The 16,328-nt window shown below is 43.1% G+C and overlaps 1 protein-coding gene across 1 annotated transcript in view; it reads left to right on the top strand.

The window, feature by feature from the left end:
- Positions 1–16,328, top strand: part of PIGQ (phosphatidylinositol glycan anchor biosynthesis class Q) — an 83,265-nt gene that overhangs the window by 27,140 nt on the left and 39,797 nt on the right. The window contains exons 6-8 of the mRNA XM_069210365.1: positions 10,666–10,777; positions 11,626–11,706; positions 13,439–13,553. Of these exons, the coding sequence (XP_069066466.1) occupies positions 10,666–10,777; positions 11,626–11,706; positions 13,439–13,553 (308 nt within the window). The remainder of the gene's footprint in view (positions 1–10,665; positions 10,778–11,625; positions 11,707–13,438; positions 13,554–16,328) is intronic.

Consider the following 16,328-nt stretch of genomic DNA (forward strand, 5'->3'; position numbering starts at 1 on the left):
GGGGGCGAAATACTAAAATAAATTGCCCACGGGGGGGCGACCCTTGCCCAAGGGATCGCCCCCAAAATACACACGGCGAAATACTGAAAAAAATTGCCCCCCAGGTGGGCGACCCTTGCCCAAGGGGTCGCCCCCAAAAGAAACCTAATTTAAAAAAATCCCTGGGGTCTAGTGGAGATTCCGCGATCGTGGAGCAGGAATCTTGTGAAAACGGGCACAGGGGGAAAGGAAAAACCCTTTCCTTTCCCCCGTGTCTGTTTTCACCCCCCCACCCCCCAAAAACGGAAAGGACTCACCTTTTCGTCCTTTCCTCCTTGCGCGCTGGAAGCAAATGGCTTCCAGCGCGCCCGGCAACACTAGATGACGTCGGCGCGCTGTGCGCGCGCTGACGTCATCGGATTGCTGGGGGGGGTTTCGGAGGTGGAAGGGGAAGGTCTTCCTCTTCCATCCCCGCCTTGGGGGGGTAGGGGGGTGCACGCCCCCAAGTTCCCCTGTGCCTTGGACGAGGTGATCTCGTCCAAGGCACAGGGGAACTGTAGCCTTGGACGAGATCATCTCGTCCAAGGCACAGAAGCGGTTAAAGACGTGGAGCAACATTTAAGACATGAATAGTTTGCAATCTATAATAAAAGGCTACAATGGCCAATTTCTTCAGATTGTATTTAAAAAAGGGAAGAGTGTGTGTGTGTGTGTCTATATATATATATATATATATATATATATATTTGTTCGATGGCATGTGTAGCTGCAGATACACATGCTGTGCACTGTTCCTGCCATCTAGTGTTGGGCTCGGAGTGTTACAAGTTGTTTTTCTTCTAAGAAGTCTTTTCGAGTCACGGGACCGAGTGACTCCTCCCTTTCGGCTTTTTTTAAAGTTATTTTTTGCCCTGGGGAGGTCCCTATGGGACTCCAGCACCAGAGGTAAGGGGGTCAGGGTGATTCTACACTAGCCCCTTTTCTTACTTTTTTACTTTTTCTGTGGGACTCTGCTGAAGTCCCAAGATGGCTGCCAACACTTCCTGGTTGAAGTGTTGGCAGCCAATCAGAGCGCTGCACAAGCTTGTTATTATTCGCAAAGTCGTTGCGATCACAGATATACAAATTTGGATTTCCTTTTATTTCTCAAAAACTACTGAACTGATTTACACCAAATAACCCAAAACACAATCGGCGTACCGACAGTTGACTTTTTGCTAAATTTGATGTAATTCCGTCCAGTGGTTTGGGCTGTAGTCTTGTTGAAAACCCTATGGGAATTAACATGGGAAACACACTTTTTTTTTTTCTTTTTTTTTTCTTCTAACCCTCCCCCTTTTTTCCGACCCCTGCTTGACAGATCACCACAAAATGTCTCATGCGCAACAAGAATCACCTGCACACTTTATTTTGGTAAATTTTGTGAAGATTTGTCAAACGGTGCCAAAGATATAGGCAAGTCAAAAAATGCTTTTTCTATGGAAACATCGTCCTAACTATAACAATCTACTGGCGACCATTTAAAAACAAAATGTTTTTTTGCTTTGGGCGGGTCCCTCTGGGACTTTAGCACCAGAGCTAAGGGGTCAGGGTGTCCCTACCCTGGCCACTTTTCTGTTTTTTTTTTTTTTAATCTTTTTTTCTGGAACTCGGCTGAAGCAAAACCCCAAGATGGCTGCCAACACTTCCTTGTTGAAGATCCAAGCACAAGATCGGGAGGGTTTGCGGAGCCTTCACGCCCCTATATTGGCGAAAACATTTTTTTCTTTAATTTCTTCAAACTACAGAATGGGTTTACACCAAATGACAAAAAGGTTGCTTGCTGGACCAAGATCTACCATTGCTGACAAATTTAGTGTAATTCCGTCCAGTGGTTCGGGCGCTATTCCTGTCCAAAATCCCTATGGAAAAATGCTTGGAGGAAAAAGTGTTTTGGGCCTCCACCTCCTTTTGTCGGTCCCCCTTGACGGATCACCCCAAAACTTTGCAGACAGACACTGACGTCTTTTGGAACATTCCATGAAGATTCGTCAAACTGCGTGAAAGTTATTAGCAATACAAAAAAACACTTTTTTTCTATAGAAACTAGGTCCTAACTATAAGTGAAAACTGCCACTAAGGGGGTCATTGGGGGGGGGGGGGGGGCCGAGAGAGGGAGAGGTGTTTTTTTTTTTTTTTCGTCCTTCAACGGAGAGTCCCCTGAGAGAAAAGTGAGATTACAGGTAAGCAACCATTCCTTCATCTCATCAGGTCCCAAGTGCTAGAGAGTGCGTCAAAGGTATTGTGCTTCTTCCGAAAAATCTGCTTATAAAAGTGTATATGATAAAGTGTTGACAAAGTGTCTTACATTGAGAAGACAGAGGGCAAGCTATGGATTAAACCAAGGGGCACCTAGCAGGCGAGGACACATTAACATCAATAAAATTACCTCTTTACAATGAACCTAACAGCAAATATCCGACTGTACAGAATGTGAGGTAAAGGAAGGCAGGTATGGAGGTGTTTATTAGGAATGCCAAAACATGTTTTTTTTAAAATCTTGCCATACAACTGTTACAATGCTTTAACACATTTATTGTTACGTTTCTGCATGAACATGAGAAATAATACAAGAGGCTGGTAAAAAAAGACTCGGAGTAGGTTAGAATATTAGGACCCTCTACAAAAGAGTGAATTCCATAATTCAAACAATATCTATGCCTGGCAAAGAAATATATACCAAAATGAAGGGTCTGTTTAAAGGCAGACCTACATTAAAATGACCACTTTAGGCCTCTTACAACAATATCAGCAAGGCACCAGTGGAGGCCTGATGGAATTCAAAAGCTTTTAACATTTGCACACATCACACTGTATACACCTCTTTATCTTCAAGAGAAAAATGTGGTCTTTATAACACCACTCACCTTCTTTGTTGCTTTAACAAGTATCAGTTGAATCAAGATCTCTGTAGGCTTCTGAGCTTCAGCGGTTGCCCTTTTTAATGTGTTAAACATGGTATAGTGCACCATGCAAATATACTCATTCACTAGGTCACTGATCCCACTGAGCAGGAAAAATAGCAGAAACAAAACAAACAATAAGGCCCTGATTACGACCTTGGTGGAGGGGATTACTCTGTCCCAAATGTGACGGATATCCCACCTGCTGTGTTCCAAGTTCCATAGGATATAATGGAACTTGTAATATGGCGGGTGGGATATCCGTCACATTTGGAACGGAATAATCCCCTCTGCCAAGGCCGTAATCAGGCCCCAGTCTCTTATTTCTCTCACCTTGAGATTAGGAGTCATAAGTCTTTCCTCTTTTTCTTTATAGAGTGCCAGCAGCGAACACCCATTCTTCCACCAGCCAGTTGGTTGAGTTTTATTAGAAAGCAAGGATGTGCAGCATTGATCCATGAGGGCTGTCCATGCTAGTTTTTCAGGCTTTCGACAATAGTTACTTTTCATATACCATGAATGTAAATGGAAATCATATGCTAATTTACTGTCCTTGACCAGTGTTGTTCAAATCTGTCATGGAGCTTTGTGGAGTGGATGAGGCGTGCAACTTTAAATATTAGCTGAGCTTTTAGATGTAGCCAGTGCAGCAATTTTAAGATGAAAAAGCGAAATTACTTGGCATTGATAGCTGGTATGAGGCTCGTTGTGTAATATACTAGATCTAAGAATGAGCAATCCATCGGGAATTGAAGGTTTGTAGCTGGAATGAGTAGAAATATGTTTTTGATTCATTTATTTTCAAATATTCACTAGTCATCTAGAATAGCTCGTAGAGATCTAAAATATTAAAAGTCGCATTGAAATCTAAATATCTAATGGAACAGGTTAGAGAAAACTTTTCTTTAATTGTAATAGAGAGATCTTCCCCTGTGGCATTGATTAGGAGGATTTCAGATTTATTGTGGCTGATTTCAAGACTTTTTGATATTCTTAATGTTAGATAGAAGTATCTCGAACCATTGATTAGGAGCTGACAAATCAAGAGAAGAATTTTCAGACTGGATATTTTCAGGAGTTGCAGCCATATGCAGGAGGGAGGATAGTGACGGGTTGAGTGCTGCATTCAAGTTATCGTTCTTCAACTGTACCTCACTTTCCTGCTTAGGAGGATGCTGTTTCATCCCACCCCGTAGTTTCTACTTCATCACACTAAATATGATCAGAATCCCAGGTTTTTTAAAAATTATTTTGCCTGTTGTCTCTCCATAGACTTAGAAACCAAGAACTAGTCTGAAGGCTGAGCTTTCCTAAATAGTGGGTAGTTTTGAACTGCCAATGCTTTGGGTACTACTATTAGTGTCTGTGTCTGGTGTCCCCATGACCAGAATCAACAGTATCAGCAATATCAGTCTCCCAGACCCTCGCTGCTGGGAGAACCACACCTGTCTCACTATCTAGTGAAATGCTATGTGATAAGGCAGTGCCTCAATCCTTGGAGAGCCAGGAATTATATTAACAGGAGTGCTACATAGTGAAACCCTTTCTACTAGGTTCTCCATCTTCACGCAGCCAGAGTTAGTGCAGGTAATCTGCAGTTTCTTATTCAGACCTTTGTCACCGGGTTAAACGTGAGCATTTCTTATGCTGACTTTCAGAACAGCCTTTAGCTTTCTTGAGGGACCATCTAAGTGCATGAGATTTCATGAGTCCTCTGGGCAGTAGCTGAGGGTAGCCAGCTGAACTCATACTTACAAATGAATGGCTTAGTCCAGCAAGCTGTACCTTGGTTTTACAGGATACTGACAAGAGACGAGATAGATTTAATCCCTTATTCCTCAACTGATGACCAGAAGAGAACTCACTATTGGATATAGCCTACCTTCCCCCATGCTCCTATAGGACCACATCCACCAGGCCAAAATCCAAATTTGAGACTGCTCCACTTGAGCACCAAAATCTTAGGTATCTTACATGACCTTTCTTGACTATCTCACCATAAATTGTAAAACAAAAAACAAAAAAGTTCTCCTTCAGCCTCGTCAAATGAGCTGGAAAAAAAAAAACACTAGCCGTTTTCCAGCGTTTGACCTCCCAATGACTGATGATTAAGCAAGGCAGGCCTCTTCTGCAAAGTTGCCAAGGAAACTGCTGCTCCTGGCATGGGATAAATTCTACCGGAGTGGCCTCAGCAAGACTCCTGTGTCACTCCTACTGGCCAACAAAGAGAGCAGGCCCAGACCCAGCAACAACAGCTCTCCTATCCACTGACACCTTTCCCCAGACATCCACAGCGAGAACTGCAAGGCTGTGAATCAGCATGGGAAACGAGAATGCAGAGGGGAGCAAAGGCAATCAGAGCGAGCACCCAGTACAGATCTTTAGCAGCGTGTGATCAGAACACACTACCTCCACATTCCCAGCTTTCACCTCCATGATTTCCCTGCCATGCTAGAACTACGGTGGCTGTAAGGCAGCATTGTGAGCAGGAGCTCAGGATGCTGAGGGGAGCAAGCGTGAGTGAGGCAAGCAATTTAATGAGATTGGAAGCATCAGCATCCATGCATTCAGCTGGTTGATATCCATATAAAGAAAGATTTGGATGGGGGGGGGTTGGCATTACCCGACTTTCATTTATATTATCAAGCTGCCCTTATAGAGTCTCCTTCCCAACTTGTGTATTGATCCATTCTCGTCTGAAAATTATTTTCTAAGAGTAAATTTATGAGTCAGAGCTTCAACGTTTATTTTTCTTAAAATCAAGATATTGGATTGCTACCATTTCTTTTAATTGCAGGAGTGTAAATGCCTTGAGGCTGCCTGTATCAGAACATTTAATCTATTTATGGAAAAGGCAGGGATCTAACACATTAGCAGATTTTAAAATAAACTACAAAAGGAAGGCTTGGGACTAGTTAGCTCTGCAAGAGAATGAGAGCAGGACTGTGTTATGGCTTAGTTTTGCTCAAACTCTGGCATTTTTTAGGGACTATGCTCCATATGTAGGGGATTTTATTTTCCAGTTACTGAAATTCCTTTTTAAAACTAATGTGGTAAGATTGGGCAGTTGGTATAGGGTGTTGCATTAGAATATGCAGGAGCAAGTAACTTTGAAATTTCTTCGCAAAAAAACCTTCTACAACTGTGTGTTTTTTTTTCCCCTAGTCAGTGGATAGACATTTCCTCGTTTGGCCATAAATGTTTAGAATAGCTAGTTTTAAAATAATGTTTTTTAGCTAGGTGAATGTTGTATTATATACCCCAGTTTTTACAAAAATGTTTTCCTAATGTCCCTAATCTATATTTTAGATGTTACACAAGGAGGTTGGTCCCACACCTTCTATACTTGTCCAGCACTGGAAGCCTGTTTGGGCCAACTATTTAGTTTATGAGCCAACACCTTGGGAAAAGAGTGACAGCATTGCCAGTACTTTTCAATCTTTTAGGAACTAATGGGTCATTATTGAAAAGTGAACAAAGGTTCATATTTCTATCCATTTCAATTGCATGTTCACTGATGGGGTCCTCTGTTTAACCAATGGCAAGCTAAAATAGATGGGGTAAGACAATTTTCAATATCCTTATGCTAAAAGGGATTTGAACAGCAATGGAGATGATTGGGCTCCCTGAGCCAGCTCCACCAGCCCCCAGAGAAGGTGATTAGTCCTTCGATCAAAGTGGTCACCTCGCAGGTTGAGCCTATCTCTCTTCCTTTCCCAGTCTCTCTCTCTTTCTTTACGGTCCCTGGAACAGCATATTTTCAAGGGATACCTGACACCACTGCTTTGGTGCTGAAATTACATCTCAAAAAATTGACAGCAAAGTTTTAACCGGCAAAGCCTAAGCTTGCTTTTGGAGAGTTTTATTATTAGCGCTTCAAGCAAAAAGAAGTAGAAAAAAGCATTGGCAAAGCCAGTAGGTCTCGTCTGTGCAAGAGCTACAAGTTTTTTTGCAATATACTTTAGCCCTGTTGTACACCAGTGTGGCTGCGGTTCAGCATGGCTGAAAGTTAGTGGCGTTGAGTGGAGTGAGTTGCAGTGTAATGGAATGGAGTGGAGTGAAGCAGATTCCAGTGGAGTGGATTCCAGTGGAGTGGATTGGGGGTATTACGATGGAGTGGATTGGACTAGATTACATTGGACTGCATTGGATTAGAGTAGGCTAAAGTGGACTGTAGTGGATGACAGTGGGTTGGTTTGGATTACAGTGGATTGAAGTGGAGTACTGTGGAGTGAATTAGAGTGGAGTGGATTACAGTGAATTACAGTAGAGTGGATTACAGTGGAAAAAGTGGAGTAGATTATAGTGGATCACAATGAGGTGAATTAAAGTGGATTGTAGTGTGTTACAGTGAGTGGATTACAGAGGAGTGGGTTATAGTGAATAACATGAATGCATTACAGTGGAGGGAGTGGATTGAATTACAGTAGAGTTGATGACAGTTGAGTCCATTGGATTACGGTGAAGTGTAGTGGACTGGAATGGATTACAGTAGAGTGGATTACAGTGGATTAGATTACAGTGAATTGAATTACAGTGGAATGGATTAGAGTAGAATATGATGAAGTGCAGTGGATTGCAGTGGATTGGAATGGATTACAGTGGAGTGGAGTGGATTACACTAGACTGGAGTGAATTGAATTACACTGGATTACAGTGGAGTGGATTATAGTGAAGTGGATTGTATTACAGTGGAGTGGATTACAGTGAAGTGGATAACAATGGATCACAGTGGAGTGAATAAGAGTTTGTATCACTGCATGGAATAAAGAACACTCTCCAACTACAGATGTCATCCTTTGTGATTGTCTGGAATGAATAACACCCCTTTCACTCTCCCCTACATCCTGCAATAAAGAACAGTTAAATACTATCTGCTGTTCTAACACCTTGGAATGAATGAAGAAGACCTAGCACTGTCCTATCTTGCTAAACTTCAGCTTGCAGTATAGCTCCATATACCTGTCTTAGTTTACAGTATCAGTGCATGGAATTACTCTCTCTCTCTATTTATATCAAGCATTTGCTATGCAGTAGGTCTCACATTTACTTGTGCTGGACCTCTTGGCATTCTAAATGCTTAACTGGACTTTTTTGCCACATAAATTGATCAACCCTGCCCCATATTTTGGTCCTTGCTGCCACATAATTCCAGTGGCCCCACATTTAACTAAAGGGCTAGTAGGCTTACTGGAATATTTTTTCAAACAAGGCCCTTAAAACACAAACTACTCCCTGGTGCAAAACAAACATTTCAGCCATAAGTGATCTTAAAAATACACTGAATGATGGGACGGGCTATTATTTTGGGGTCCCCACTAACCTAGTGTGGGGACCAAGAAATTATCTAGACAGAAAGAGTACATTGCGGTGAACATTTTGAAGCTGGTCCTGTGTCCTAGGACCACCACAGGCTATGTTATGAACACAAATGTTTTGTAAAAGAAATGCCCTACAGAGTATTATGGGGCGAGTTTCCGAAAGCCGCGAATATTGTAGTATGTTTACTGTAATGCTCAGAACAACCCCTAGAGGACACCACAATAAAAATAGCATTATTCAGGGCTAGCAGGTCTACTGCAATGATATTACAAACAAGGCCCTTAAAACACAAACTACTCTCAGCTGTAAAACAAAAGTTCCAGCCACGAGAGAGGATAAAAAGATACTGAATAATGGGAGGGGTTATTATTTTGGTGTTCCCACTAACCTAGTATGGGGACCTAGAGATGCCCTAGACAGAAAGAGTATGTTGTGGTGAACGTATTGGTGATGGTCCTGGTGTCCTAGGACCACCACAGGCCAAGTTGTGGGCAAACATGTTTTGAAAAAGAATGCTTGCAAAGCATTATGGGGCGAGTTTCTCAGAGTGCAGTGAATATTGTACAGCAGGAGAGCTGCTTTGATGATTTCTGTGTTTTTGTTTAGGTAAAGCATTTACCAATTACAAGGGTTTTTTGAAAGCCATGGAGCATGAAGGGGAGAGACAAAAGCAAAATTGAAATGACACTGATTAGGTAACAGTGTGAACAATCTGACGAATGCTCCTGTACCGCTGATAGTTTGCACGGTTCGTGCTCAAAGTGCCATGGAGTACGAAGCGGCGAGACAAAAGACAAAAGTAGTTCGCCCTCTCAAAGGAGCCTCAAGGCGGGACAAACATAAAGCATTTACCAATGACATCAAGGGATTGTTGAAAGGCATGGGCCTGAGATGGGCATGATTAAAGCCCACAAAATAGACTACAACAGGTCGAAAAGCAGCGCTTGCGCACTGCTATGCTCTACCTAAAAAGGATACCCTAAATGTGCAGTCCTTGCTAGTTCAGCGTATAGCTGCATGGAATAAACAGCAGAGGAGTTGGCTAATGGCCACAGCTGTCGACTTTGGAACTGGGGAACCAGGTTTGAGTCTTGGCATCAGCTCAACATCTTGTGATTATGGGCAAATAACCTAATCTCCCTGTACCTTAAAAAAAAAATTTAAAAAAAATTAAAAAAAGGAAGATAAAAGAGGCCTAGTTGTTTTGTGTTGTGTGTATTTGTATGAAATTAAATCTCAATTTTACAATTACCTCTGTGCTAATTTATAGAGGACAAATGCAAACCCAGCCTTTCTCTTTAGCGAAAGCAGGCTAATAATTTTCATCCAAACATTCCTGCAAAGACACTGCCTAAGCCGTGGGTTCTCGCTGAAAAACAGCTCAATTTAGTACCCGTGCCGCCTATGGCTGCCTTTATTTCTAGTTTAGAATAAAAAAGAAAATACAAATATGATCGAGGTGTAATAGGAAGCACTAAATAAAGGTAAACAATTAAAATGGAGGATGATAAAAAAAACAAAGCCTTCACATACTGCCCGTCTAAAGGAATGTAGCCAAGCTGCACTCAGTTACAGTTGCAGAAACAGAGACAAAAATGCAATCTGAGCCTTTCCTTTCAGCGAAAGCAGGCTACTTTTCACCCAAACATTCCTGAAAAGAAACTCCACAAGCAGGGCTTCCGCAGTAAAATAGCCCATCTTTGTATCCAAGCCCCTTGTGCTGCCTTTATTTCTAGTTTAGAAAAAAAAAAAAATAGAAACATGATCTAGGTGCATTAGGAAGCACTAAATAAAGTTAAACAAAAGGAAACAATAGGTCCCACAAACAAAGCTGTGGAAGGTCACAAGTAATTGGACAATGTTTCGTGGGAGGGTTCAAAAGACGAAAAGGAGGACAATCAAACACGTGCTGACCACCTAAAAGCAAGCATTTACAAGTGACATTGAACACAACAAATCAAAAGCCCACTAAATGTAAATAAAATGTCTCGAAGAGACCGGGCATGCACTGTCTAAACGAGACCTAAAAATGCAAAAAGAAAAAAACAAATCTGTCTAGTGACAACTACCAACTTTTTATCCAGTTTCACAACAGTCATTTAGTGTGTCTCCGGATCCTGTACCAGAATTTCTATCTTTTCAACCTTTAAGTAACTAGGAAGAAAGTAAATATCTTCTTTATGTCGGGTTGTACTTTAATCCCTCTTGTATTGATTCCTGGCATCTAACACTCCTGTCTTTTGTACAGTTTGTGATGTCTTCTTTCTGGACGCTGTGTTGATCCCTTTCATTTTCCTTTTCTTCTCCGGATATTTCTTCTCCCACAATTACTTCTTTTCATCCTGTTTTGTGTAAACTGTACAGCAGTCTGGTGTATTTTCTTTAACGTATACTGATTCCTTTCTACTGATCTTTCCATTAGGCTATACTGCTTGAAGATCTATGGATTGTCGTCTCTTTGGCGGCTCTTTCGAGGCAAGAAGTGGAATGTTCTGCGGCAGAGGGTGGACTCCTGCTCTTACGACTTGGACCAGGTACAACATTTTAAATTCCCTTTATGCTCTGAGAAGTAGGGCCTCTAAAGCACATCACTCCTGCTGCCTGCTAATTGTTTCTGATAGCTTACTAATATACCAACTTAATGTTATCACAGGCCCATATTGACAGACTGGGTGAATGCCAGGATATTTTTTCGGTCAGCAGGCTTGAGTAACCTAGCCAGATGTTGAATCATGCTTTACCACTTTGTATTTCGATGTTCCACACCTTTTGTTTTACCTCTGCAAGATTAATCGTTAGAAGCTTGTGTAAATTCTGCATCATAGATACATTTTGAGTTGTGCCCCGGCTCTCTCTCCTCCTTTCACATCATGCCATTGGATGTCTGATTAAGTTCAAGCAGCAGAATCGTAGAAGAGTGGTGGATTTCTGTACTGTACTTTCAACATACGTAAGCATCCAGTTAGTAAAAGTGTGTTTAATCTCATCCTGGCGAAATGCCATGAGTGCCAGATCTATCATTTCTACTGGTTACACACACCATGATTATATCCGTGGTAGATGAAAAACACCAGACAGGATGTTTAGCTTGACCAGTTCCATTTAAAGATAAGAAATATTTAATCATATAATGATGACCAGGTGGGTCTTCTGGGCTAATCACACCTCTAGTCTGCTCAAAGCTCTGTCTTCAGAGAGAAAAATTGAGTCTGCATGATCTCAGTACCTCAGAGACAATTTGCTTCTTGTTCTTTCATTTTAGGCCCAGCCTAAATACAGATTTTGGATTTCCCATGTTTTTACTACACTATTTGGGTTTCCATTGGATTTCTGCATTGTTCTCCAGCCATATGTGACCAGGCACTATTGTTTTTTCTTGCAGTTGTTTATTGGGACTCTTCTCTTCACAATCCTATTGTTCCTTCTGCCCACGACTGCACTGTACTACTTGGTGTTTACTATGGTAAGTATGGCATCAAGCCCATTAGCTGACATAAAGGGAGCATAACAAATGCATGACAACTAATTACCCCTGAGACAAACGGATGGGGCACTGAACTTTGAAAGTGAGTATCAGCCTACAGTGTGCATGCTGGCCTTGATGAATAGGCAGGATTCAGGAAAGCACCTGTGCTGCATACTGTTTGACGTTGCGTGTTTGCTTAGCTTGAGAAACCATGAGATCCTGGATCAGAATTTGTTTGCACTCTAAAACCAGTGCACAATCAGTTGGTCCACTGAGCTGGTACTGTAGACACCCAAGTCTGAAAAAGCTGAGATGCCGGTGCTGGGCCAGAAATGTTAACAACCTGGTTTGTTTCGAGTACTAGCATGTTCAAGAAAAATGAATAGCTACATTAATTAAACATGAATTAGCGAGATGGACCAGGTGCAGGATTCCTATCTGTAGTGCAAAGCCTGTATGTTGCTTTAGCATTAGCAAATGGCAAGCTAAAATGAAGTTGGCGTCGAGAAGCCTACAAATGCGGATTATATTTTTGCAGTGGCTGATGGAGACCACTCTTGGGTTAGGGCAGAAGACTGAAATGTGTGGGAGCTCTCATTTTCTCAACTTCTCTAAAGATTCAGGTGCACTGTTTGGCAAGCCAGCACAGTGACCTTCACCTCAGCCTCAAATCTACTTAATGGCACGTCATAGGTGGTCTAAAGAAGGAAAATCTAAGACAAGTGAGGGACGAACTGAAAAACTTTCACTAGTGCAAGCCATACCATGTTCCGTCTCAGAAGATGTGAATAAAATAACTTTATGACAAGAGCAACATTCTGAAAATAAGTTTTGTGATGAAGAAAACAAGTTGTTTGTGTCAGGCAAAAATGGTGCAGAAACTTAAAATACTCAGCGAGTCATCTATCTTTCTCTGTATGTCTGCATCGCTCGCTGTCATCTTTCTTTCACTCTTTTTCTGTCACTTGCTCTCACTCGCATTCCTTGTCCCAGTCTGTGTCGTAATGTTTCTCTCACACTCTTTCTTTCTCTTCTGGTCTTCCTCCTTGATCTACCTCTCTTCCTATCATTATTAAGTCAAAGTTACATTTTAATTGTAGTTTGTGGCTCTCCTCAAATTCATAAAACGTACAGAGATCAGAATATCATCCCTTCAAAGAAATCACATCTGCAGTTTCCCTGACCACAGTGCCTAGGTTTGCCTGCCTCGACTGTACCTGAATGATCATTTTCTGCCTCCACAACATGTGACCATCGACACACTTTTCATAGAGACAATATAGTGCCTTCTGTCTACAGAAGTGCTAGAGGAAGTCTTTCCTTCTAAACTGGGCAGCAAAGGACATCAGTGGAAGGCAAAGGAGCAGAAACAGCACAGAAATGTGTTGAAGTCCCAGACGGGTGTATGACGTCCAGGTAATGAGCGCGTTTTAGAATTTTCTGCCCCATCACTGCTACTCAGTGTGGTTGTAGCAGTAGGTTCAAGAGCATTTAATCAATGAATCAGCGTTGCAACAAAGAAAAGATCGCTATTTTATCTCTTGTTTGAGAATGATTCCATATGCTGATAGGAAGTGGTTCATATGTAATTTATTTGATCAAAGCCACTTTTTCACCTTTTAGTCTGAAGAATTTGTTCAGTGAATTTTTGATAGTAAATAATATGTAATGACCTTCTTAATCTCCAACACCACACTGTTCACGCATCTGTTTTTTTCCATTCTTTTAGCTGCGCCTGCTTGTGGTTCTCGTGCAAGGACTGATCCATCTCCTGGTGGACCTGATTCTTTGTCTGCCACTGTATTCTGTAGGTCTCCGACTCTGCCGTTCCTACAGGCTGGCAGGTGAGTGCTGCAACGTGCATAAAGAATGATTTGTTATGATAGCACCACCCACTGTGGCCAGAGTCTCCACTGTCTCCTGTTTTCTTCCTCTACGTAGCCCGAAGTAAAATAATTCAGAAAATGCTCTTAAACCCATAGGCAAGCCCCAAGCCCAAGTGCACTGTTTCAGATCAGTGGTATGTGCTGTGGCAAGACTTAGATTCAGAAGCAGCATTGTCTGGACCTTCAAGTGCATTCACTGGAGAATATATCACTGCTAGGAAAGGTAACTAGAACAGCAGTGAATTCCAAAGGTAAATAAAACCATAGCGGTCTGGAACAGTAAATAAAGCTGAAGTCGATAGAAACAGATGATAATTCTAGGAACTTACAACCCTAGACATAGCTGTAGTCGATCAGAATATCAAATAAAATGAGTATATTCCAATGGTAGATAAAGAGTAATGTGCTCGAGCAGTAGACAAACCTGAAGGATTTGAACTGTATAAAAAAACAGGCTTAGGTTGTAAACAAAGTTGTCATGGGCAAGGTTGAAAGACAGCATTGTCGTGACTTGATGTGTGAGGTAAAACTGGATCGTCAACTTCAGTGGCATCCTAAACTGTGACAGCATAAATAATTCGGTCCTTCCAAAACAGCTAAAGTGTCCTGAAATGTGTGTGTAATTTTAGGAGGCTGGCCTGGCTTATAGTGGGTATCTTGGGGTACTTACACCTTGTGGCAGGTCCAGTAATCCCTTATTAGTAGATTAGAGGTGTTCTAGCAGCTTAGGCTGAACTAGGAGACATGCACAGCTCCTACTATACCACTTATATCACTTAGCACTATATCATAAGAAAACACAATACCCAGAGTTACTAAAAATAAAGGTACTTTATTTTAGTGACAATATGCCAAAAGTATCTCAGAGGATATACTCCTTTAGGAGGTAAGTAATATACACAAAATATATACACATAAAATCAGGTAAGTAACAGTTAGAAAAGTAGTGCAAACAATGTAGAACACAATAGAATGCAATAGGGGGAAATAGGCCTAGGGGCAACACAAACGATATACTCCAAAAGTGGAATGCGAACCATGAATGGACTCCAGGCCTAGTGTAGTGTGTAGAGGGTCGCTGGTAGTGTAAGAAAACACTAAGGGTGTCCAAGATACCCCACCCTAAGACCCTGAAAAGTAGGAGTAAAGTTACCCTACTACCCCAGAAAGACAATAAAGTCGAGAAAGGGGATTCTGCAAGGACAACAACTGACTACAAAGCACTGAAGACGGATTCCTGGACCTGAGGACCTGTAAAAGGAGGGGACCAAGTCCAAGAGTCACGCAAGTGTCCGGGGTGGGGTGGGGGGGGCAGGAGCCCACTAAAGCCCGGATGAAGGTGCAAAAGGGCTTCCACCGGGTGGAAGAAGCTGAAGATTCTGCAACAACGGAAGGTGCCAAGAACTTCTCCTTTGGTCAGAAGATGTCTCACGGCATGCTAGAGGATGCAGAGTTTCCACGCAGAAAGACCGCAAACAAGCCTTGCTAGCGGCAAGAGTCGCGGTTGAGGATTTTGTATGCTGCTAGGGCCCCGGAAGGACTAGGAGGTCGTCCCTTGGAGGAGGAGACAGAGGAGATGCTCAGCAACACAGAGAGCCCACGCAGAAGCAGGCAGCACTCGCAGAAGATCTTAGGACAACGGTCGACTCGGAGCAACAAAAGAGGGTCCAACGGTGTTGGAGTCCAACTCCGCGAGTTGGGCAATGCAGGACGGAGTGCTGGGGACCTGGGCTAGGCTGTGCACAAAGGAAGTCTTGCAAAAGTGCACAGAAGCCCGGGCAGCTGCAGTTCACGCAGTACACAGGATTACTGTCTGGCGTGGGGAGGCAAGGACTTACCTCTACCAAATTAGGACAGAAGGGCCACTGGACTGTCGAAGATACTTGGACCCAGCTCCTGTGTTCCAGGGACCACGCTCGTCAGGATGAGGGAACCCAGAGGACCGGTGATGCAGAAGTTTGGTGCCTGTGTTAGCAGGAGGAAGAATCCGTCGACCCACTGGAGATTTCTTCTTGGCTTCCAGTGCAGGGTGAAGGCAGACAGCCCTCAGAGCATGCACCACCAGGAAACAGTCGAGAAAGCCGTCCGGATGATGGGCTACAGTGTTGCTGGTAGTCTTCTTGCTACTTTGTTGCGGTTATGCAGGCGTCCTGGAGCAGTCAGCGGTCGATCCTTGGCAGAAGTCAAAGAGGGAAGTGCAGAAGAACTCTGGTGAGCTTTTGCATTCATTATCTGGTAGATGCCCACAGGAGAGACCCTAAATAGCCCACAGAGGAGGATTGGCTACATGGAAAGGTAAGCACCTATCAGGAGGGGTCTCTGACATCACCTGCTGGCACTGGCCACTCAGAGCTGTCCATTGTGCCCTCACACCTCTGCATCCAAGATGGCAGAGGTCTGGGACACACTGGAGGAGCTTTGGGCACCTCCCCTGGGAGATGCTGGTCAGGGAAGCGGTCACTCCCATTTCCTTTGTCCAGTTTCGCGCCAGGGCTGGGGGGGATCCCTGAACCGGTGTAGACTGGCTTATGCAAGGAGGGCACCATCAGTACCCGTCAAAGAATTTCCAGAGGCCAGGAGAGGCTACTCCTCCCAGGCCCTTCACACCTATTTCCAAAGGGAGAGGGTGTAACACCCTCTCTCGGAGGAAATCCTTTGTTCTGCTTTCCTGGGACCAGGCTGCCCAGGCCCCAGGGGGGGCAGAAACCTGTCTGAGGGGTTGGCAGCAGCAGT

Source organism: Pleurodeles waltl, chromosome 10, assembly GCF_031143425.1.
Source record: "Pleurodeles waltl isolate 20211129_DDA chromosome 10, aPleWal1.hap1.20221129, whole genome shotgun sequence".
NCBI classification, from domain to species: domain Eukaryota; kingdom Metazoa; phylum Chordata; class Amphibia; order Caudata; family Salamandridae; genus Pleurodeles; species Pleurodeles waltl.